At 42.3% G+C, this 23,220-nt stretch overlaps 1 protein-coding gene across 6 annotated transcripts in view; it reads right to left on the bottom strand.

The window, feature by feature from the left end:
• pcdh19 (protocadherin 19) overlaps positions 1–22,999 on the bottom strand; it is a 55,615-nt gene extending 32,616 nt beyond the window's left edge. The window contains exons 1-2 of one of the 6 annotated variants that reach the window (XM_086222004.1): positions 19,674–22,999; positions 16,997–17,342 (exon numbers count right to left, since the gene is read on the bottom strand). In XM_086222004.1, the coding sequence (XP_086078130.1) occupies positions 16,997–17,342; positions 19,674–21,820 (2,493 nt within the window). In that variant the 5' untranslated portion in view covers positions 21,821–22,999. The remainder of the gene's footprint in view (positions 1–16,996; positions 17,343–19,673) is intronic. The other 5 variants (XM_086222009.1, XM_086222010.1, XM_086222006.1 and 2 more) reach the window with 5 other exon arrangements.
• Positions 23,000–23,220: the final 221 nt, after the last annotated feature.

Here is a 23,220-nt window from a genome sequence, read left to right as displayed (position 1 = left end):
ATGCAGTCACTCGGAGATGGATTGAGTGGGTCTGTTTATTGACATGCCTTAATCTGACACTGGGTAAAGGGAATGAGTCACCGCCTCCAGACACACTACAACATCACAGCCACTCCAGCAAATAGGGAGGCAGCACCCAGGATACGAGTGGAACTTCATCAGCGCTCATTAATCCAACTACCCCAGGCCGCTCGCTCAAACAAACCGTGTTTACACATGTTGGCTGGATGGAGGGGTGATGGAGCTTTTCAAAGGGCATGTGTGCAGGTGCTTGTGTTTCACAACACACAAACACACACTCCAATTCGCATACTGTCACCACCAGCTCATCAAAACTCATCCCAACTCCCTAATCACAATATGTGTGAGTGCACCAGCTGCTAAAAACTTCTGTGCACTTTATCACACAAATCAGTGCTGGCACTCAAATGGCATGGGTTGGATGACCAGAAAAGGCTTTTTTCATTTAACAGATGGACAGACGAGTTCTTCAGATCATATCACGACGAGGCCACTCCCTCCAGTGATCCAGTTATGGAGGTATGGTTAGCTTTTTTGATCCTGCTGATGCATCAATGTGATGCACATCTGGTTATAATATTTAGGATAGTCTTTCAAGGCAGCTGTCAGCAGTGGGATTGACAGCAGAGTATTAACTGCTTGCACATCACCACATCACATCCGTAAATACAGCTTGTTAGCAGGACAAAGCTACTGTCTATGTTGCATTATACTGCTGATATGAAAACGTGACTATTAAACTTTAAATGTAAATTTACAAAAAACACTATGTGAAAACTTCAGGGTAAAAAAAAAACAAGCAAGAAATGTGGAATGTGTTAGCAGACTAGAGACAAAAATAAAATATTCTTATAAAAAAAAAAAGCACAAATGCAGGCACTGCCACAGAGGGGGGGGGGGGGAATCAAGCAAAGCAGAATAAACACTGTGGATCCCCGGTGAGTCAGAGAGGGAATAACACAACATGAATTTACAGTGAAACACGTGTTCATCCACAAACACACGTACAGTCGCAGTGGGGCAGAAAGTTGGAGCGGGGCCTGCTGTCATCTCCACGAGGGACTGGGAGCCTAGCAGCTTGAGAGCAGGGCCAGTGGAGAGAGTGCCAGATGCGGCGGGCTTGACCCACTCATTCATGGGGGTGGGGTGGGGGGGTGTCGGCAGCTGAAGCACATAGGGATTAGCCCAACTGACTTCATTTAATTGAATTTGTATTAGGGCCGTCTTTGGGGGCAAACATCATTTTTCACTGTGGGGGGATATATAGGGTCATGGAAAACAGCAACAGACGGTGGGCCTCTGTCTCCTACCCCTGCAGTGTATCTACAGGGGAATGCAATGCAATGTATTCCCAGACCTCAGGCACACAAACGCATACACACACACTCAAGCACCCATCTTGTTTCCCTGTAATTACGTCTCTATTACGAAGTCAAAGCTATCCGATTGAAATGCATTTTAGGTTCTGCATCCACCTTTCCGCAGCTTGATTTCTTGAAATGAAGTCCTTGAATCCTTTTGTTCTGCCACCATAAACAGCATGTAGTAATTTTCAGTGCTTATCAAAGCTCTACTTTGCGCTGCTGTGTGTGTGTGTGAGCGTGTGTGTATGTGTTTATGTACTAAACTGTTATCTACCAAGAACATATCTTAGGGGTGGATGTTTATCTGGGCTGATGCAGATTGGAGGAGTTTTCTTTGTCCCCATGTAGTACTACATAATATCATTTGTCTTTTGTTTTTCAACATTTAATTCTCCAAGGCTGATGTAGTTTGATATTCTATAGGAGAGAAATCCTTTTAGTTAACCCCCAGGCATCTAATGTACTTTTACTTGGAATCTGGGAATTTAATAAATGAAAAGGAGAGGAAACAATCGAATAGTTCATCTCCCTTTTGTATTCCACGCAACATGACTGTCACCGTTTAGCAGAGAAGAAGCAGCTGCGGTGAGTGAGCGAGAGCCGAACATGCCTCCTCAGAATTTACAATAGCTCCACAGAAAAATGTTGCAGCGATCAGCCATCAAGTCTGCTGTAGCCGTAGCCTGCAGTCATGTGAAGGCTTCCTTTTTTCTGTCTTGCACAGGTGACAGAGTCTGAGAGAAAACTAATGTAGCATGCACTGGGAAAAGTAGTTTTATTACAAACACATAGAAACCAAAAAAAAAACAAAAAAAACAAGAGATGCAAAAGCATTGATTTGTCTCTGGCCGACAGGGAGAACTGTACTGCTGGAGTCTGTTCAAGACTATCAGGCGCTCACGAGCAATTGTTGTTTTTTTTTCCTCTTCTTCCTCTCTCCCTCAGCCCATATCAAAAGATGTTACTGTGTAAAATGTCAAAGAAAAAAGAGGCAGGAGAAATAATCTGCTTCTCCGTTTTGATCGCAAGTGGAATAATTGGAACCCTCTTAGGCTCATTACATGAGTTGCCCGCCAGCCAAAAGATGGCTCCAGCTGCCCTTCTTCATTCATGTTAGTGCTTTGAAAAATATTGCTTCCTCTCGTAACAACTCTTTATGAGATGAAATGACTAGGGGTCCTGGTACCTACATTAACAGGTAACACATAATCTCACAATGCTTTTATAATGTATCAACTGCAAGTGTCAAACATCAAATTCAGAGCGATGACAAGGCAACAACCTGGTTCTGCATTCACGTCATTATTGCACATTTGTTGTCATCCTTGCTTTTTTGGAGTTTTTTTTTTTTTTTGTAACGTTGTTCTTATTGACATAGCTAGTTAACATAGGAGCTGAATAATATTGGTTCGGTCTCCGCCATTATTAAAACTATGTTTGTAATAATTGTCATTTTAATTATTATTACTCTGTTACCCAAATTAACCTTTTCCTGGGTTTACATCACCTGTACTGATGGTAGCCAAGACACGCCTATGAAGAATTGCTGCAATGTCCCTTCAGATAAATCCAGTATAATTAGCTGTGTGCCTTACAGGGCCTATGTGATGGTAATAATTAGAGCTACTGTAGCAAAGGTCATGCAAAACAATTTAGCGGGGATGCAAGCTGCATGGATAATGGGAGGGAAGAGGAGAACTTGCATTCCCTTTTACCAGAGTTGTACATGTTTCCTCTTTATTTAGTCTATTTTTTTTAACCGAGGCTTTCAAAATAAAAGGAGTTGAAACTCTATTTAATAGCCAGTTGACTCCCAACTAACATAGTTTAAATAGATCCATGATTAGATTTGAGAAAAGTGCTACAGGGTGTATCTGTGAACTGGTATCAGCTGAAATCGATTCGCTGCCTTTGAGGCGTGATAACTTACCGGTCCCTGTGTTGTTCCAGCTGTTCATTAGCTTGAGTTCAATGTGTTTATGCTTACTCCTCCTCACATTATTAACTGTGAAAGAGTGAGACGCGGAGTGAGAGATTTGTTGCTCCAACCAAGTACACAGGTTAATGAGCTGAGACAGAAATGTTGAACTCATGGTAAACAAGTGCTCACACTGAGGTGCTTTCTATTTCTGCAAACATCCCATGTGGTTTAGTTCCTTCTGAAAGTCCCAGGCTGCTCCTGAGATGAGAGCTCGGGGTCGCAGCCCGGATCCACGAGGAATTCAGTTCTCCTTCACCTTGTCATGTTACACCCCCATGAGATAAGCAATAGCCTAACGCTCATACTGTATCTGAAACAACACTTTTGTTTATGTGTGCCAGAAAATAAAATTAAAAAAAAGCTCTGCCTGGTGGGATAAACCAATTCTTCAACTTGTTATCTAAACCTGAACCGTGCGTGAGTTGATTTATAATAATAAAAACCTGACTTAACCACCACCACATCCGCTACTGCTCACCACCCCTGTCCCTGTCACACCTCGAAATTCACTGAAGCCTGTTAACCTTTACACGTGTTTTCAGTGTGGTCTCAGCTGGATCTCTGTGTTTTGGTTGCTGTTGCTAAATTGGATGATTGATTTTTACAAAACTTTAATATCTCTTACATGTCTTGATGGATTTTTTTTCAACGCTATGACATTTTGTTGTTACACTAGCAAGCAGTGAGTGCGAGTTGAATAATGGCGAGGATGAGCATGCTACATTAGATGTATACCCCTGGCAGTTGCAGCCAACTGACCATGTCTAGTTTTTAAATGTGTTTCTCTGGCCCCAAGGCAGCTTTCCACATTAAAAGAAAGTGTTTTGGGGAATATATTTATTTCCTTTCTAGGTGAGAGATAGAAAAGATCCATAGCACTGATGGTGGAGCCTGCTAGCTTAGCTTCACAAACACAAACATTTGCCGCCTCCAGATCTCTCAAATCACCAGGACAGATCCAGTGCTCTTAATCTGAATGAAGAAAACAAAGGAGAGGTATTCAAAGGGTCCAGCATGGACCATGTCTAGCAGGACTCTCTGCCGGTTACCTGGCAACCACACAGCGATGATAAAACTCAAACATGGAAAGGTATTTTTTCCAAATCAATAAATGTATTGAAAAGAACATGCAAAAGCATCAGTTTGATGCACGTGGTAGAGTAGCTCAGTGATTATTACAGGAGCCGATATCAGCACCACCGGCACCTGAAACGGGAATGACCCTTTTGTTTTTGAAGATGAGCCGTCTACAAAGCAAATCCTATTTTTGTTTGTTGAAAACAGCAAGTGTGGAGCAAATATTTGATGTAGGCAATTTTGCACATTCTTTTTTCACTGCCACTTTGATGAATGTAACATTGACACATGCTCGGATGATTTCTGATGTTCCAGCGGTGTTAAATTCACATTTTTCTGCTACAATGGTTGGAGCCGCTGTGTCAAACAGCTGATAAATGTCTGAGTGAAAGTGATTAAAGGCAACAAGTTCTGCACTCATAAACGGCAGTTGGACATCTGATTTAGCTGCTTTAATCAGTTAGAATCAACTTACTAACGAAATTCACTTGGGTGGGAGTGGAAGCATATGCTGACATCCATGTGTCTTTGTGTCTGCGGGGGTTTAAAAACTGTAAATTGTGATTATCATTGATCTCAGTTGTCAGATGCCTAATCTCTGACTCATATTCACACTGGCCACATTGGGTGACGATGAACCATCCTCCCCCACATCTGAAGTGCCAAACAAGTGTTGAGGGAAGCAGTGATAAGCAGGTCCTTATCCTTTTAAAGACACTCCCGTAATCCAACAGTGGTGGGAGGAGGGAGGGGGCTTCAGCTTTAAGAGACTTAGTCTGGATTATAGCTAGTCCTCCAAATTAAACCAAAAGTCAGCTTTCTGCAGTTGCTCATGCAAGCTGGCGACTGGCTTGTTACCAACGGTACTAACAAGGCAAACGACTGAGGTCTATAATTAGAAAATGTTCTCATTTAGCCACCAGGCAAACAAACATGATGAAGCAGCAGCCAAACTCTTTATGCACCCATCTAAACTTATTATTCTGCTCCTCTCCCCTTTGTCCCCTTCCTCGCTGACCTCTGATGATCAAAATGTCTTGTATACCTGGCTCTCGTTGCCAGCCAGCTTAGCTACATACAAGCTTCTCAGCCAGGCTGTCCTGTCCCCACTGACACTGCTTCCCATAGAAAAACAAGGCCAAATCTGGGGCTTAGAGGCTAAAATAATCATTACTGGGTAGTGAACAAATGAAAAGTCAGAACACCACTCCCGTTTCTGTCCTCCCCCATCACTCTCGGTATTTGGTTGGCTGTCCTATCTTACACAAACAAAAAGGCTGCAGACGTATATTGTTATCGTTCACCATATGTTCACACTTCAGCCACGATAAAAGCAAAACTCAGACTGGATCCACATTGCTGCCTTTTTTAAGTTCCTGATTTAAAGAAACATTCATACAACAGCGCAGTGAAGGAGTCATGGGCACTTGGGACAAGTGTATTTTTGACATTTGATAATTAACTAAATTTGATCAAAATTTCAATCTAAATTACAACTCATAGGATGATGCATCGTAAACTATACACGAAAATATCATTATTAATTAGTTGTTCAGTGAAAATGAGAATAAGAATGTAAAATGTAACATTTTCTATAATATCGCAAATCATATCAAATTTGCAATATTGGTAAAAAAAAAAACGTTTTCAAACCATGCAGCCCTAAGTACACAAATAGCTTGATAGCGCTCTCATAATGCTAAATATAGGGCAACAGCTACCATCTTTCTCTCCAGCACCACTGCAGCAAACTTTCTGAAATGTTTGATTTTGTTTAATTATTGTATCATTTCTAGGGCACCGTTTAAACTTCTAATTGTCTAAATTCCGGGCTTATTGTACTGTTGGTTCTCAAGCGTTTAGAGGAGCGCAGTGTTTGAAATCACAGAGCAATCGTCTCATCCGCTATCAGAAACCGCCTCTTGTATGAGCCTTATTGATATTCTTTTAGTAATCTCCAGACAAGGTTCTCAAGAATAAGTCTTCCATGTATGTGTATATAGCGTTTGTCAGTGCATTAATAACAATCCTTAAAGGTTGCTCTCTCAATTAGATGACAGCTCTTGAACGCTACTCCATGGTGACCTTCCTGCTGTGTGAATCAAAGGAGCAGTAAACCCACATTATTATAGAACATTGATTCTAATCAATCTTTCCTTTCATGTTCGAAGGTGAACAACGCAACTCATTGTGGTATTTTAGGACATAGCAAGTGAGTAATAGTGGTATTTCAGTCTTCTGAAATCTTTTTACCTCATTCCCACACACACACACACACACACACACACACACACACACACACAAACGACTACCATCGCAAGATGCAAAACTTCTGATGACTGCACATCCGCCCAAACAGAGGTGATAGATGTTGCGCAGGTTTCATACCTTATCCATCTTAAAAACCCATAGGAACGCCTGCTTTGTGTTTATCAGATCACTGATGGAGTGTGATATTTTAACTTTCAAGCTTTGAAACAGAACAATAGAACTCAGTTTGCAAAGATGATACAGATGTTGTTGCATAGTAGGCCACAAATTCAAACGTTATCACTGGGGAATCTGTTAAAACACAGCAAGGAAAAGAAAGAAATGGATCCGAAATGATGGCGGCCGCTGCTCGGATTTGGATGCACTACTATGTCGCCCATTCCCTCTCAACATGCTACTGTAGCTCTCCTGGTCTCTGGCTCTCCATATGACTGAACTGGGAACAATTTTTAAATTGAGAACAGGTGCAGGAGAGTAATCTTGAGCTAAAGAAGGGGAAAGTACTGCACTCAGAGCAGCCTCAGCGAGGCCAAGTGCTTTTCATTCATTAACTTTGCCGCCTGGGCTGTGGTATGTCAAACGCTGGACGTGAGGGGAAAGTCAAAACGGACGTCCCATTGTGCTCCACAGCCAGACGCAGACTCAACTCTGAATATTGTTTTCTGATGCCTTAAGAAAGCACAAAAGAGCGAGTGAAGTCATTATCAATTCCCTTGCAAGTCAGTCATAACTATTATCATTAGTAGTGTTTTCATCCTCTTGTGCTCAGCCCAGAGAAGGAATCTAATCTATTCTCTGGCACACACTTTTGTCTAGCCAACTTGACCTGGTATCACTCAAGCAAAGAAATACTTTCCCAACCCCCTTGAAACTGGCAATGGGTGTAAATAATATGCCTGCACTCTCTCTGGAAACCCCTAATCCTTGGAAGACTAGTGTGAGCAAAACATACCTAGTCGAATTGCTTTCAGAAGAGCCAAGATAATCAAAATGCAAAATGGCCTTTGATAGAAAAATGAACAGCAAATCCCCTACACCTAACATCAGCAAATTCTCCACCTGAACTTTCATTTGTATGATGTGTTTGGATTTTTAATGCAATCACACTGCATACGGCACCCTATCAATGAGCTATTCTGATTTGTGTCAGGCTGAATCAGGCTGACTGCTTAGAGCTTTGCAGACATCATGAATGAGAAAAGGAGCCACACATTGAACACATTAGGGGTCCCACCATCTCTTCAGACAGGGGGACAATGGGTAAGGGAGCAGAGATAAAGGCGGGGGATAACAGGGGTGAAGGAATGGTTGACACAGAAAAAAAGGGGGGAGAATAGGAGAAAAGAAAAGAAAAGCCCCAAGACACTGGCCACACAGGGCAGAGGGAACATGACGGCTCTAAGAGGCCTATACTCGGTCATAGCCCATTAGGCTGGCTGGGTGAAAATGCTACAGCTCATTACATGCTCTACCTCTGTTCTGTGGATGAACAATGCACAATTACGCTACCCTGCTGCTCCTCTAGCCATACGGTTGTGTGCCTCTGAGGCAGCCGATACTGCCGCCACAGCGGCCTGCCCACAGCCTCGGCACTCGTCAAATATCACATAGATTACTCCCTAATGCAAATCCAGGTTTATGTGTAGAAACAAAAGCGCCGTAAGATTTGCTGAAATGAAAGGAGAGGAGAAACAGGAAAGACTGCTCCAACGCTGGAGCAAACAAAAACCACAATGCAGTATTTGTGTGTGATACAATGGTGTTTGCTCCCTTTTGTCTACTGGTTCCTTTTCTTTCTTTTTTAAATTCTTCTTCTGTGCACTTTAAAGGGTTATGCAAAAAAAAAAAATCTACTAATATTAGTTAAGATGAGTTTATAATGACTGTAAATCTCAATGCATTGCTAAAATACAGACCCACTATAGTGACAATTATAACAATAAAGTGTAAGAAATGGCACTAAAAGTACCGTGGCTTATCTGCAATGCAGTAAAGCTCAGGAATCATCCATCTACCCGCAAATTGGTTCACTTCAAGTCTTCCTCCTCTCTATTCTACAATTATGCATGCAGAAGTTGACATTTAATCTGGTGGGGGAAATGCTAACGAACATCCTCCTGCTCCCTCTTTGTTTTAGGTCTTTGTGAAAGGTCATTCTTCCCTGGTGTCAGAGATGGCTGCTTGGAAAAGTTTCCGTTCACACCAAGTATTGTTATGTTTCACTGACTCCCTCCCCTATTTCCCTGTTGTTTAAAAAAAAAAAAAATAGTGTAGCAGAAGGGAAGGAAAAAAAAGTTCTGGGGGGAAAAAAAAAAGTCTAAAAACACCATAGTTTAATCTATGTGTGTCAGTTTTTTATTGTGTGAAAACCAGTATGGAAGAAGACGCAGTCCCCTTCACATATACCAGAGGGTAAATAGCTGTGAGCTACACAGAGCTACAGAGTTCCCTGCTGAGCAACAGGTCTTGGGATTTATGTTGTTAAATATGTAAGTTGACCTTTTCTGTCCATATTTTCACGTAAGGCTTTCTCAATGGGCAGCAAAATCTCCATTATTGGAAGAATTGTTTTTTTTCTCCTGGAGTCTCCCTCGTCACAAGTTTTCGTCAGACTTATTTGTCTTTGAAGACAATTTAGACTTAACGTAGAAGTCTTAACTCCCATTTACCCTAATGACGTTGACATATTTGTGAAAGAAAAGAAATTAAGTGTTTCGAATGTAATTTGTGTGATGGTACATTTTCAAACATTCATTTGCTCTAGGTTGCTGCTTCAGAGAGTCCAAGGATTTTCATGAAAGAAAACACAATGTGGCGTATTTGTGTCAGAGAGTTTAATTTGAGGGGGGAAAAAAAAACAATGCCTCTGGAAACTCATTTAAATGGGTAATTATGTCCATGCAGCTTTGCTTGCAGGGCTTAACAAGGTGCGTAATGATGTCCCGTTCCCCTGCGATAAACATCATCGCCATGTCCATTTCCTTCACTCCATTTAGCCTTCTCTAATTTACGTGTAGACCCATCAACCCAGGTCCAAATCCAGTGAGGTGTATCTCTGCTTTCAGTCTTTCAGCAGAAAGGCTTGGAAGGATTTAAGCCACTATATATCGGTGACTCCACACAAATTCTCTTTCTTTGAGAACAAAATTCTTACTATTGCATTGAAAATAAATACAATATTTCATTTTCAATGAACTATGTAATTCCATTTCATTTCTGCCGCGGTAGTACTCAAAGCGTTTTAAAATGTTCACCTTATTCAAACGCAAACTCATTCATACACAGCTGACAGAGGGATGTCTAAGTCCAATTTAACCTTCCGATTTCTGCAGGTGCATTGAAATAATCATCATATTTATGATTTTTTTTTCTAGAAGAAAAATCTGCTACTACAAAAGAAGTGTAATATTGCTTTGTTATGATGTTCAAATGGGTAATGCAATAATATTGTTCTCATCCTGAAACCAGATTTTAATATTAATGTGTTTTGGGCACTGACTATAGGTTGTGGGAAATCATTTTAATTCTATATAAAAAAAAACCCTCTCTCGCCTCTCCTCTCCCTCTCCTGGTTTTTCTACATGCTGCTGTTTCTCCTCAGCAGTCACATGTGTTTACGCTGACATGTGTACGTTAGACACCGTCACTCATGTGTTGTGACTCTTAAGCTTTTTGGCTGGATGCTCTAATCCCAACAAGAGGGTGGCGACCCGGCAGGCTTGGTCGGTTGTGACTGGCTGCCTGAGGTTGTCCTGTCATTTCATTGTACCTCTGCTGCATTGAGACTGACGCGTGGTGAGGTTGGTGCGGGTTCGGGTCGAGGCAATAAAAACGCAATCAAGTGTAAAAGTAGCACTGTTTGTGCATGAAAACCATCTTGTAAAGCAATGTCACAAAATTACCCTCGTTTTTTTTTGCGTTCATTGTCAGCGTTCAGCACAATCGCAGAACCTCAGAAGAGGGCACTGAGTACATCACTGTCAAAGTGTTAATTTATTTCTGACAGACAAGGCTTTATTTCACCATATAAACACTGACACATGAAAAGCGGAGCTTTTCTAAAGTCTCTGCCTTACAAATAACCTCTCTAAATAATTAACAGGTTCGTCTGCCACTCAATCAGCACGTATCTGAAGCTTCTTGAGATAAAACGATTCTTTTATTTTTTCCAAATCCCCTGAAAGGTGGAGCCTTTACAGAATGCAACATACAGCCCACACTCTTCTCAAACCTCAAAATATTAATAAATAAAAACACACAGGTTTTTTTTTCAAGATTAAACAGATCAAACAGTCATGTATCCATTCCCTTACTGCACGGTTTTGGTGTATCTGTTGTTGTTTCTTTCCCGAAATGATTAGTCTGTGAATACATGACAAACCTGTCTTTGTCATAGAGGAGCATCTGCTGTTTTTCCCTTTCCTTTTTTTAAAAAGCAAAACTTTTTGCACTTTTTCCCCTTATCTTCCACTGCTTTATCCTAAATTGATTATTGAAAGCTGTGAATACATTGTCTGCATGAATGTGCTGTGACTGCGTCCATTCCCGTTCACGCACATGGCAACGATTATCGGGGAAATCTGATTAGCAGCAAGATCTCTAACACACCAGGAATGATGACATCATTAAACCAACATTAAAGGAGACATTGCAATGCAGAGTCACAGCAATGTTTGATTATACAGAATATACGATTATAGCCCTCATGTATCCTCCTGTGAGACTGAGCGTCAGGCATAGTGATGGAGATGATAATGCCACGGCACATGTTTCAAATAAGTGTGACACTGCATTAGAAATATTGTGTGTGTGTGTGTGTGTGGGGGGGGGGGGTATATACATATATATATATATATATATATATATATATATATATATATATATATTCATCAGCACATGTGCAGAGGGGTTGGCAGTTTAAACAGATGTGTAGTATGCGTTGACAGCATTACGTCTACTTCCAATAATCAGTGTGACACATTTGAATGTTCCCCTGCACGTACTCCTGCTGTGAAGTGATATCCAGGGACGTGCGGTCTCGTTGAAGCCACTCCCTCTTGTCGCTCCAACATCAATATTACAAAATATGCTCCTAACTGAGGGAAAAAACTGAAAGACAGGTGCATTGAGCTACCCTACCAGTTTTTGTTTCAATTTTCATTGTCTCATTAACGATCCTTTGACTGTGAGAGCTGAATAAACAGACACAAAATGTATCCTCTTCCCATCCCGGAGGGAAAAATCTTGCTTCTCACCCTGGTCTTTTCTTTGTCTTCGTCCATCATTAATATATCATCTTTCATTACTGAAATGAAAGATGATTTATTTAGGAAAAGTGAGGAGCAGAGCAATAAATCAGAATTACCCTGTCCAGTGAGAGAAAAACACAAGAGGCACTAGTTATTTTGCTGTGCTCGTAGGCTTCTTAGATTTGATCCCTGGGACTCATCTCTGATATTGTGCAGGCTCATTTATAAGCCAATCAGATTTTCTTTTGAATATTACTGTTATCTCAGGAGCTGATTATTTCAGGCAAAATAAAGATCAGCACGATGAGGAAAAAAACAAGCATTTAAGATCATAAATAAGGAAGGCTTTCTCTCAGGAGCTACATTTAGAGCAAGAAAATGGTGGAAAGCGCATCGTTATCAAATTGAGTTTAGACAAATTGCCTCAACAACGACAGAGATCTCATTTAGAATTTTCTCCTTCTCTGGGGTTTTTCTGTATCTAAACATCAATATTGTGACATACTATACGTCATAATGAAACTTGTGATGCTATGGCATCTGTAAGAGAAACAGTGTGGAGAATGTATGGATTATAACTATATTGTCTGTCAGCTAAGTAAAATTCTGAAGCGCAATCGCCATTGAATATTGAATATTTCAAACTGCGCAGTGCAAAGACCAATCCTCTCCTTCAAATTAATTCGTCGCCCTTTTGTGAGTAATTTACCACCCGTGTAAAAGAAAAATCTCATACCTGAAAAAGAGAAATCAATAATGTTACTTATTTTCATGCTATGCTCATTATCTGGAATCACAAGTGAGAGAAACCTTCGTATACATTACATATTCAAAAACACATTCTAGCCAAAGGCCATTCCTTTACTGTATAATTGTCTCCTTTACCAAGTAATTCACTATAATTAAGCCATGGTAGACAGCTCTATTCTCCTGTGAGCACTCATATGCTACCATAGGCAGGTCTAACAAACATCTCACAGCTGATGCTTTTCAAAACAGTGGACATGGATGTTCAGGGAGGTATACGGGTACACATTTTCACAAGGGAAAATACAATATACACAATGCAATTGCAGGTATGAGGCCTTTGGGGAGACCTGTCACTGCTATCTTGGCCAAGTCTGCTGTTTGAGTGTGCGTGTTTGTGTGTGTGTGTGTTTGTGTGTGTTCCAGCATGCTTTGTCTGAAGCAGGAAAGGCTTTACTCCAGCTGCTCAGACATAAGCAGGATGCTCACTGCCCCACATAAACTAACAATGGAGAGGAACTTTGCATCCATCAAAGACATCCATTGCAAATAGACAACAGCTCGTACCCTCGGCTGGTAAATCAAATCTGACCTCTTATCCATACGCTGATCAATTTAAAATAAACGACTGGAAAGAAAACTGGGAGACATGACTGTGCCCTGGTGTAAAAACAAAAAGCTCTTCTGCAAAGCATAAATTAATCATGGACAATCATGAGGTTGCCCTCAGGACACTTTTTTTATGGTACAAAACAGCCTTCGTAATCACAACACTGCAGCCACTCGTGTCCTAGCCAGTCACAGGGATACGGGTTGAGGACTTGTGGAGTCAAGTGGTTTCAAGCCCAAGCTTGCTCATTGTAACAAAGCAATTATCATTCACTTCACTGCTGTTCGTTTGTGCTATAAATGGCTTTGTAATTATGCTGAAAACATTTTTCTATTTAAGGGTGACATTTATACATACTGGAGGGCTTCTCTCTCGTGCAAATGTCACAATGGGGTAGAAAGACAACAATGACAACTGTCGTTAGGCTGAGGTTACACTGTTAGAGGGTAAAACGCACTGTCGCTTCTCACTTCAGTTTCTTATTCACACTCACACATACACACACACACACACACACAGGAAAATATACAAAGGCTGCGACAAAAAGTTGCTTGTCAGTATCACTGTGTGGGGAGTGATGGAGGCTGTGCGCAAAACAGGCAGAGACTCTGTCAAGCCAATCAAATGCCTCAAAGGTAACAAGAAAACACGGATCAAGGCTTGGACACCTGTCTCATCCCCCTTTCCTCATATCATGGCATATGCAGCAGTCAGTACCAGCAAATCAACAAACTACTAACAAAGTAACACACTCTGAATTTCTATAATTGATGTTCATGGCGGAAAAATTATGAGTCTGAATACACAATATTGGATTTATTGCAGGGTGGGCAGGTTGGTGCAGTAGTCAGCACTGTCGCCTCACAGCAAGAAGGTTCCAGGTTTGAGTCCCAGCTCAAGCACAGGATCTTTCTGTGTGAGTCTGCATGTTCTCCCTGTTCCTGTGTGGGTTCTCTCTGGGTACTCTGGTTTCCTCCCACAGTCCAAAGACATGCAAATGAGGATGAGGCTGATTGATACTCTAAATTGACCGTAGGCGTGACTGTGAGTGTGAATGGTTGTCTGTGTATATGTGTTGGTCATGTGATGGACTGGTGACCTGTCCAGGGTCTTGTGTATTCCAAACTACCACTACTACTAAACTTTACTACTATAATTTATGATATTATGCTTTAAGTACAGTTGGCATGTGTACTTTTATGCCTGTTTATGGTGTTTTTACGTTGTGTATAATGTAGCGTAAGTCTGTCAACGGCAACGTAAGTAACATAACCTTAATACTGAATACCATTCAGGCCAATAACGTGGCCTGGCTCCAGACATGAGTGTAGCACAGTCACACAACAAAGCTTCAAATGCTAACTGAGGTTGGAAAGCTAACGTTTGCGCCACTAGCAGGGAGGAGCTTGTTGATGGAGCACAAGCAACAACACCTGAACTAGCAGAGTCAATTGACAGCGATAATAGTGACACAAGTGATGATGAATGACCCGACTATAGATTTGTGGAGAATGTCCTAAAGTCTGCAATTACGTGGCACCATCGAGACCAGTGTCCCTCGCTGGTGCAGTCTAGTCTAGAGCACTAGCAGCTTTGGAGAAAAATGTGCATGATGCCATTGTGCAAAATATTGAAATGCTGGTGGGCTACTAACCCACTTCAAACACTACTTCCTCACTTATCTCTCTGTTTGTTCTAACAACTCTATCAAGACAACTCCAAGCTTTGCATATAAGATTATCAAAATCAATCGGCAACCCTATTTGTCTAACTCTCCATTTTTTCATTAGCTGAAACAAATAAAGGCTTTCCTAATCCTGCAGCAAATGTTCTTTTATTGGACGGTTAAGCCACAGAGGGAGGATGTTGCCAGAGATTTTATAATGTTGACTGATTTCTATCCATTCCCACATGTTTTCGGCTGAGGAAAGATTGGTTGTGGCGACCTGCATATCGCTACCGACCAGCAAAGACAATCACATCGTACAGGTCACAGCATGTACCTGCAGAATCCCCCAACCTCTGCCACTGACCGGATAACACCACAGGACAAACCCCCCCCCCCCCCCACCCCCACCCCCACAGCTCCACCTTTCTCTTTCCACCTGCATTATTCACACACACACACACACACATACACACACACACACACACACACACACACACACTCAGAACAAGCTCAGACAGGCCCATTAAATCAGCATGCCTGTAAGTAGGTCTCATTGACCTCTCAGGATCCATTGGTGCCTGAATATCTCTGGATCATCAAGTCAATACATCAATATCCATCTTGTGTTTCTTGTTTTAAGACCCCAACTCCCAACCCCACACACCCCACAGTCTTCTCCGTGAATGTCAAAGGGAGATTGGAGTCATCAATTACAACTGTCTGTGCAGGTGTGTGTGTGTGTTTGTGTGTGTGTGTGTGTGTGTGTGTGTGTGTGTGTGTGTGTGTGTGTGTGTGTGTGTGCATTTTTGTGGAGCTGGAGTTTATTGCTGTCTTATACACATTCCTCCACAAACACACAAACATGCACACAGAGGTGTTACTATCGTAGTGGGGACCCAATAGTGAAATTCCTTCCTTCCTTCATATGTATGACCTAGCTCTTTACCCTGACCTTCATCCTAACCCTGGATCCAAATGTTGACCCCCATTGCAAGGTGTTTTGTTCAGCCTCTTGGCCACAAAAATATTGTAGAATCACAGGTTTTAGACCCCCACAAATAAACTTAAACAAGTCCGCACACATTTTCTGTATCTTACACAAACACTCACAAACATAAATGTCCCCCTCTCCCGTGGGATCAAGGAGAAGTGGGTCATGAAGAGAAAGAGGGAGGGTTCCCAAAGAATCCAATAGACCAGTTCATACATAGAAAATCTATAAACTAAAGATCAGCTGGTCTATATACAGTCTGTCAGCTTCAATAGTCTCTCGTCAGACCTTCGCAACACTGCTGGAGCCATGCATGGTACGTCAGGATAATTCAATGGCTGGCTGCGCAGAGCGGCCATGCGGTAACGCTGCGCCGTCGCTCTGCCAAATGGACGACACACAGATAAAGCATTTAAGCAATGATTATTCTTTCTGCTAGCACCTGAAATGACGTGTGGTGGAGCTGATTAGGTGGGTCAATACATCTGGCAGGTGCTCAGCCTCTTTTTTTTTTGCAACAGAACACACAAATAATAATAATTTGAAACAGTGAAGAAAAAAGTAGAGTATTAGAGCTGAAATAATCCACTTTTTCCGGCCTCCCTATTCTGCTTAGTGAAGCCCTCTCAGTCACAGGTCAGCTTCAATGTCTCCTAAGAGGACTTGAAGGATTCCACTCAGATCAACTGACACAAAGTCACACTTGCCATTTCAAAAAGCTTAGCTTTCCATCAATGAGACGCAGACATTTCACTGACAGTATAATCTTCACTATGATGGAGAGCTAAATATCACAAAACCTTGAGATGTGTTGAAAAGTTCAGAGCATCATCTCTGCATCTCTCCTACGATCAAGGAAATCTATTAACAATCATTAAGGTAAAGGAAATCTAACAAATCTCAGGTTCTGACACCTCACATTACATCATGGCATCTATCACCTTTTTCCTTCTACCCCTTCGTCCGAAGCAGCCCAGCCAAGGATTTAGGACAGAGCACATTGGATTGAATCTCACCTCTGGCAGTGGCATGCCGTTGATGATGAGGTCTGGCTGCTGGTGGCCCTGCCCAGTGAACGGGTGCTGATAGCCATGGTTGGGAGCTGCATTGCGTGTGTTCTGGTTCTCCACGTTGAGGAAGGTGCTCTCGGAGCGCCTGCAGCCCAGTGGCAGGCTCTGCTGGTGGTAGTCGAAGTAGTTGAGCGAGGAGGTGAGAGACGAGCAACTCACCACATTCATCTTGTCTGTCTCCTCGACATCACGTGGCACCAGGCGGATGTCATTCTTGCTTAGCTTCTTCTTCTTGCTGGACTTCTTCTGGTTGCCATATGAGTACTCCGCCACCCTGCGCAAGTAGAAGAAACTGAACAGACTCAATAAAGCAGTGTTCTGTCTTCACATTCCACATTGTCATCATGCCAGCTACGACGACGTACGACCACGGGTGCGTGACAAAGGCTAATTGCCCATGTCCAGTCACTTAAGTGACTTTCCACTCTCAGCTTGTCATTTCTTGTTTGTTTGCATTTGCATGCTCAACAATTGACATGTCACAAACAGGCAGACAATATGCAAACATGCCAAAACCACAGAAGCATAGCACAAGAACACACCAGCAGCACTACCAATATATGCAATCATATGCAAAGCACACAGTCCACACTAATTCTATTTTTTTTCTTTTTCCTTTTATTATCGAGCAGGCCCACTAGCAATATGGAGCTGCAGATTCAAATTCATTTAGCTGCTCTCAGCGGCTGCTGCAAACTGAGCATTTTGACTTAAATAAGAGCAAATGAGCAGCACAGCCATGTTTTTTTCAAAGGATTCTCAGACTGGGGGAAATATGCCTTCTTCGCACAGCATTGCACTTTTTCACAGGAGAACAGATGCTATGTTCACTATAGTGATGACTGCAAAATTACCAGACATAGTCCATATATCCTGTGATGTTTTTTAGCAAATGCATTACATTACACTCTGGAGGACATTCTAACCTCTTTGTGTGGAGCATATGGTTTATTTCCTATGAAAAGCCCACACGGAAACAACAGATACACATGAAATTGCAATGTTGCCTTTTTTCTTGTCTGGAATGTCTCTGCTATACTAGCCCCCACTGGCCCCAACTAAAATGCAGCTCTAATCCTCTGTCACTTCTACAATCACACAGGCTAAGAAGCACCATTGTAGTTTGTCTCTTTCATTTTTCTTTTAGATTGCATCTTGAAAACAGCTCCCACCCCCATTCTGCTCTCCCTTGATTTAGAGGAAAGAAAATGGGCAGCTGCAAGGGAAGAAAATACTCCCCTCTCCTTTTCATTTATCATTTTAACATGTTGTCTCTCCACTCTGTGCCCAAATTGAAATCTAGGAGGGGAAATCTTCACAGTCAGACAGACTGGCAGAGGGCAAGCAATAAATTGGAGATAACTACTCCTCATATTCGAGGTGGTGACTAAGAAGAAGGGCATATCAGTGCTAATTAAAGCACACAGCATGGAACGTGCCTCACACTAGGAGGGTAAAGTACTAAGAACAGTTTGGAAATTGGAATTGTTGTTGTCAATTATTGTTTCCTCTTTGAGAAAAATGCACGACCAGAATTAAAGTAACTGCTACGATCAAGATGCCTCCACTGTGGTATTTTGTGATACCAAGTCAGGCTTTAATTTAAGCAAAATGACTGCAGTTTGTGTAATAACAGGAATGAAGAGGGACGTAGGTTCCTCCTGATTGTCAGAGCCCTTCTCAGAATCACTAAAGAGAAAAAAAAAGAGAAAACATTCATTTCAATATTCACGCAGTCGAATTTCTAAAATAAAATTTTGTGATCATTTTAGCCGTACGCTGAACAAAAAAAATGGGAATTGTATTGCGCAATGTAAAAATCCATTATAGAATATCTTAATTTTACATGCTTGAAAAATGCCCAAACTTAACTTCAAATCAACAAAATTATGTTTGGAGCAAAATATGATTATGGCTGCAGGTTAAAGTCTCCGATCCAATCTATATGTAAATTTTAAGTGGTAATGGGGCACAGGGAAATCAAAGCTAGAGCTGATGTTCAGATTGATGAACAAAACAGAATGTTCAATAAGCAAAAGTCCGTAAAAAATAATAATCTCTCACTTTCTAAGAAACCAGTTAATGATGTGATCTTTGGTGCTTTAGGAGGATCTTTCTTACATTTGAAATTAATATTATGAAATTCAATTTGTTTTTATTTCAGTCTATTTTTACTGTAGATTGCTTCGTGAGAGGAATGTTAAATCTGAATGATCCCATAATCACAGTAGATTAAAGTTGATAACAGCCAATCAGCCACGGCAGACGTTAAATAATAAATGTCTGCTGCTGCTATTGGACCAGCAGGACGTTAATTGTCCGGCAACATACTCGCAAATTGAACATGACAGTTGAACCGTCATATTTATGAGTCAATTGAACCGTCATATTTACGAGTCAATTGGTTACAATGGGAAGGATTAAATCAGCCAATCACTTCCACGGAAGAGTGGGCCGAGACTGAAGTAGTTCAGTCAGGTTTAGATGTCTCTCAATCTGCAGCCCTCACATTCAGGCCCCCTACATGCTGCATGACAAAAGCAATGGCACAGACTTGCCCCCCCCCCCCCCCCCCCCACACACACACACACACACACACATACACACCAGATTCAGTCAGTACCTGCAGTTGTACGTTCTGATCTCCTTGTTGTCCCTCTTGCACTTCACCGCCACAAATATCATGGTGACAAACAGGATAGCTGCGATGGAGCCCAGAGCGATTATGAAGATGAGGGAGAGGTTGACAGGTCCGATAGACTCCTGCGCGTTCAGGTCTGGTGACAGATACACCACGATGTAGGCCGAGGCGGAAAGGGAGGGCTTGCCGTGGTCTCTCGCCACTACCGTGATCTCGTAGGTAGATTTGGCGTTTTCTCCAAACATCCTCGTGGAGCGTACCTCTCCGTTCACCTGGTCTATTTCAAAGAACGCCCTGTCCCCCTCGGAGATGGTGTAAGTCAGCCGTCCGTTCTCCCCCTCGTCATAGTCATCTGCTTTCACCTGGGTCACCATGTAACCCACCCCAGCGTTTCTTGGGATGGAAACCTCCGCTGTGCCATTGACAAGAGGAGGGTTTGTCATTATAGGTGTGTTGTCATTGACATCCAGCACGACGATGCGCACGGTTGCGTTACTTGACAGGGAGGGATTACCATTATCTCTGGCCAAAACTTTAAAATCAAAAGTCCGTGTGTATTCATGGTCGAATGATCTCATGGAGTAAATTCGGCCTGATGGGTTTATGCTGACATAAGTGTTTACATCCATGTGCTTAATCTCTCCGGGGACGATTGAATACGAAACTGTGCCATTCATCCCCAGGTCCGGGTCCTCTGCTGATACCGCGAGCAGACATGAGCCCGGGAGGTTGTTTTCCATCACCATCTCTTGATAGTGGGGCTTGAGGAAATGGGGAGGGTTGTCATTTTCATCTGTGACTTTGACTACCAGTGATTTTGTGGCGCGTAAAGGAGGGATGCCACTGTCCTCCGCTTGGATAGTGAGGTTATAAGTGTCCTTTTGTTCTCTGTCCAGCCTGCCATCAACAAGTATAGTAGAGAAGCTTTCATATTCTTGAAGTCTGAATGGAACATTGCCCTGCAGCCTGCATTGCACTTTGCCGTTTGCCCCAGAATCCTTATCAGACACCCTCACTAATGCAATGACATACCCGCGCTGCGCGTTCTCGGTAACTTCCACCATCTCTGTGTTGAGTGAGAGCAGACTGATGACAGGTGGGTTATCGTTCGTATCCATCACGTTCACCGTGACTTTGCAGTGAGCGGGTATAGAGTTGGGACCCAGATCTTTGGCCTGGACGTCGATCTCATATATTTGCGTTGTTTCATAATCCAAAACGCCGTTGACAGTGATGATGCCAGTTCTGGGGTCAATTTTGAACGCATCCCTCGTTTTCTCAGTGACGTAACTGTTGAACGAGTACACAACCTCTCCATTAGTGCCTTCATCAGGATCCGTTGCATTTAGGTCTATAACTAGGGTATTGAGAGGGGAATTCTCCATCACGTTGACTGTGTACACTGGCTCGTCAAAAACAGGATTGTTGTCATTAGAGTCAATTACCTTGATATTTAACTGGACCGCGCCTATCTTTGGTGGGTCTCCTCCATCCTCGGCACTGATTTCATATCTGTAGTGGGACTGCGTCTCTCTGTCTAATGATTTTTGCACAACGAGCTCAGCAATTTTGGATCCGTCTCCTCTGGTCTTTATCTCTAGTCCGAAAAGCTCATTTGGGGTGATGGAATAGGATTGCACTCCAAAGATCCCAGAGTCCGGATCGCTTGCCCCCTCTAGGGGAAACCTGGTACCAGGGGATGCGTTCTCTGAGATTTCAATGTCAATGTGGCTTGTTGGGAATCTGGGCGCGTTATCGTTCAAATCCTCTATTTCAACTTTGATGACACATATCTCCATCGAGTTTGACATCACTTCAAGGGAAATAATGCACTTTGGGTTCTGTCGACACACTACATCCCGATCTATTTTCATTTGGGTTGTGAGGATTCCGGCTGGACTAAGTTCCACCCATCTTGGTTCTGAATTGGAAATAACCCTCAAGTAGGGGGGCTGCGGTGCGATCTGAAATCCTTGCTTTAGTGCGTCCTTTGTCACGTTTCCAATTACTGACCCGGGCTTCATCTCCTCGTTTATTCCATATTTAAGGTTGATAACAGCCTCTGCCCCGACCCAAAATAACACGAACACAACAATTAATTGTATTAATTCCATTTCCTTGCTCTGCATTGTACCTGTTGAGTTTTTCTCTGCACTAATAAAGATAATTACGCGCACTGATGCTTGGAAACAGGACAAATGTTCCACATCATTTCATCTACAAAAAAAAAAAAATGTCCAGCAAAGTGTTAGGATGACGATTTGCTCTTGTGTGTGTGTGTGTGTGTGTGTGTGTGTGTGTGTGTGTGTGTGTTCTGATTCTTACAAGTGCCTTATCCTATTTGACTCTTCTCAGGCAGAGCACATCCTCCGGTCTACTGCAGCGATCGCAACATTGAAGACGACAGATCTGTAAAAACATGCTGAATCTTCTCACAATAGTGATTTTTTTTTAGCCGTGTAAATCCGTGCAGCTCTCATCAAGCGGTAAACTGCTCTTACACATGATGAACTGTCCATTCAAGTGGGCTGAGAGGAGGAAAACGCTTAAGACTGCAAAGGCACAAAATGAGAATTCCAGGGAGCAAGTCCAGAAAAAAATGTGTATCTTCCGTGCGGATGAAGTGATGGGGTTCAAAAGTCCGTGATAAAAAAAATTCTCCGACTTGATGCCAGCAAATATTTAAGTCGCGTGTGGGATAACCATCTTTATATATACATAAGCAGTTTTAGAATGTCCTTGTCGACAGGCGGCTATATGTTTTCAAACTGCACATCTGATGAAATAATTTCTAAAGGATCTGCAGTCACAGGATCATTCAACAGCTAAAGTCCGAATATCTTTGCTGAGGGAACAGGGGTGCTGTTGCAGGAACGTCTCCTCACATCACTGTGATTACCTCTTTATTTCCAGCAGAATTAGTCTTACATCCCCTCAAGTCCTGAAGCTTTTACTTACTAATTAATTTCCTCGTAAACCACTTAGAGGAAAAAAAAAAAAAAAAAGAAGGCAACATATCCGGATGACTGATCCATGCAACAACAACAACAACAAAAAAGAAATATCCGTTGAAAATATAAAGCCAGAGAGTGGAAACGATGCAAAGAGCCTCCTGCAATGAGGAGGACAGCGTGTTTCTTTTAAGGCTGCAGCAAACTCAAAGCAGAGTAGCCTAAATCCAGCCCGGTGGAGGCAGAAAGAGAAATCACCACTCGTTGTTAGTTGACTCCAACAAGCGCTCCTTTCGCTTCACTGGTGCACACTGGCGGACGCGCAGCTCCAAGCCGGGCGCTCAGTCTCTGGACCCGCAATCCCCTTAGCCAATCAGAGGTTACACTGGAGGGCTGGGAGCTGCTGGTGGGTGGGGCGAAGTACAGCAATGAAACACGACCAGCTATACCTGCTCCCCTACAGATGGACGATTCAACGGGCAATTACAGCCTACAAGTTGAAACATGGAGCTGTGTATTAGATGATCGTTAGAGCTGCTACCGGTTTTGTTTTTTTTTTGCCTCTTTTTTCTTTCACA

Source organism: Aulostomus chinensis, chromosome 13 (assembly GCF_037954235.1).
Source record: "Aulostomus chinensis isolate RoL2024-O1b breed Wild chromosome 13, RoL_Achi_v1.0, whole genome shotgun sequence".
In the NCBI taxonomy this organism is placed as follows: Eukaryota; Metazoa; Chordata; class Actinopteri; order Syngnathiformes; family Aulostomidae; genus Aulostomus; species Aulostomus chinensis.
The sequence above is the reverse complement of the archived record's forward strand: the minus strand, read 5'-3'. Positions and strand labels throughout refer to the sequence as shown.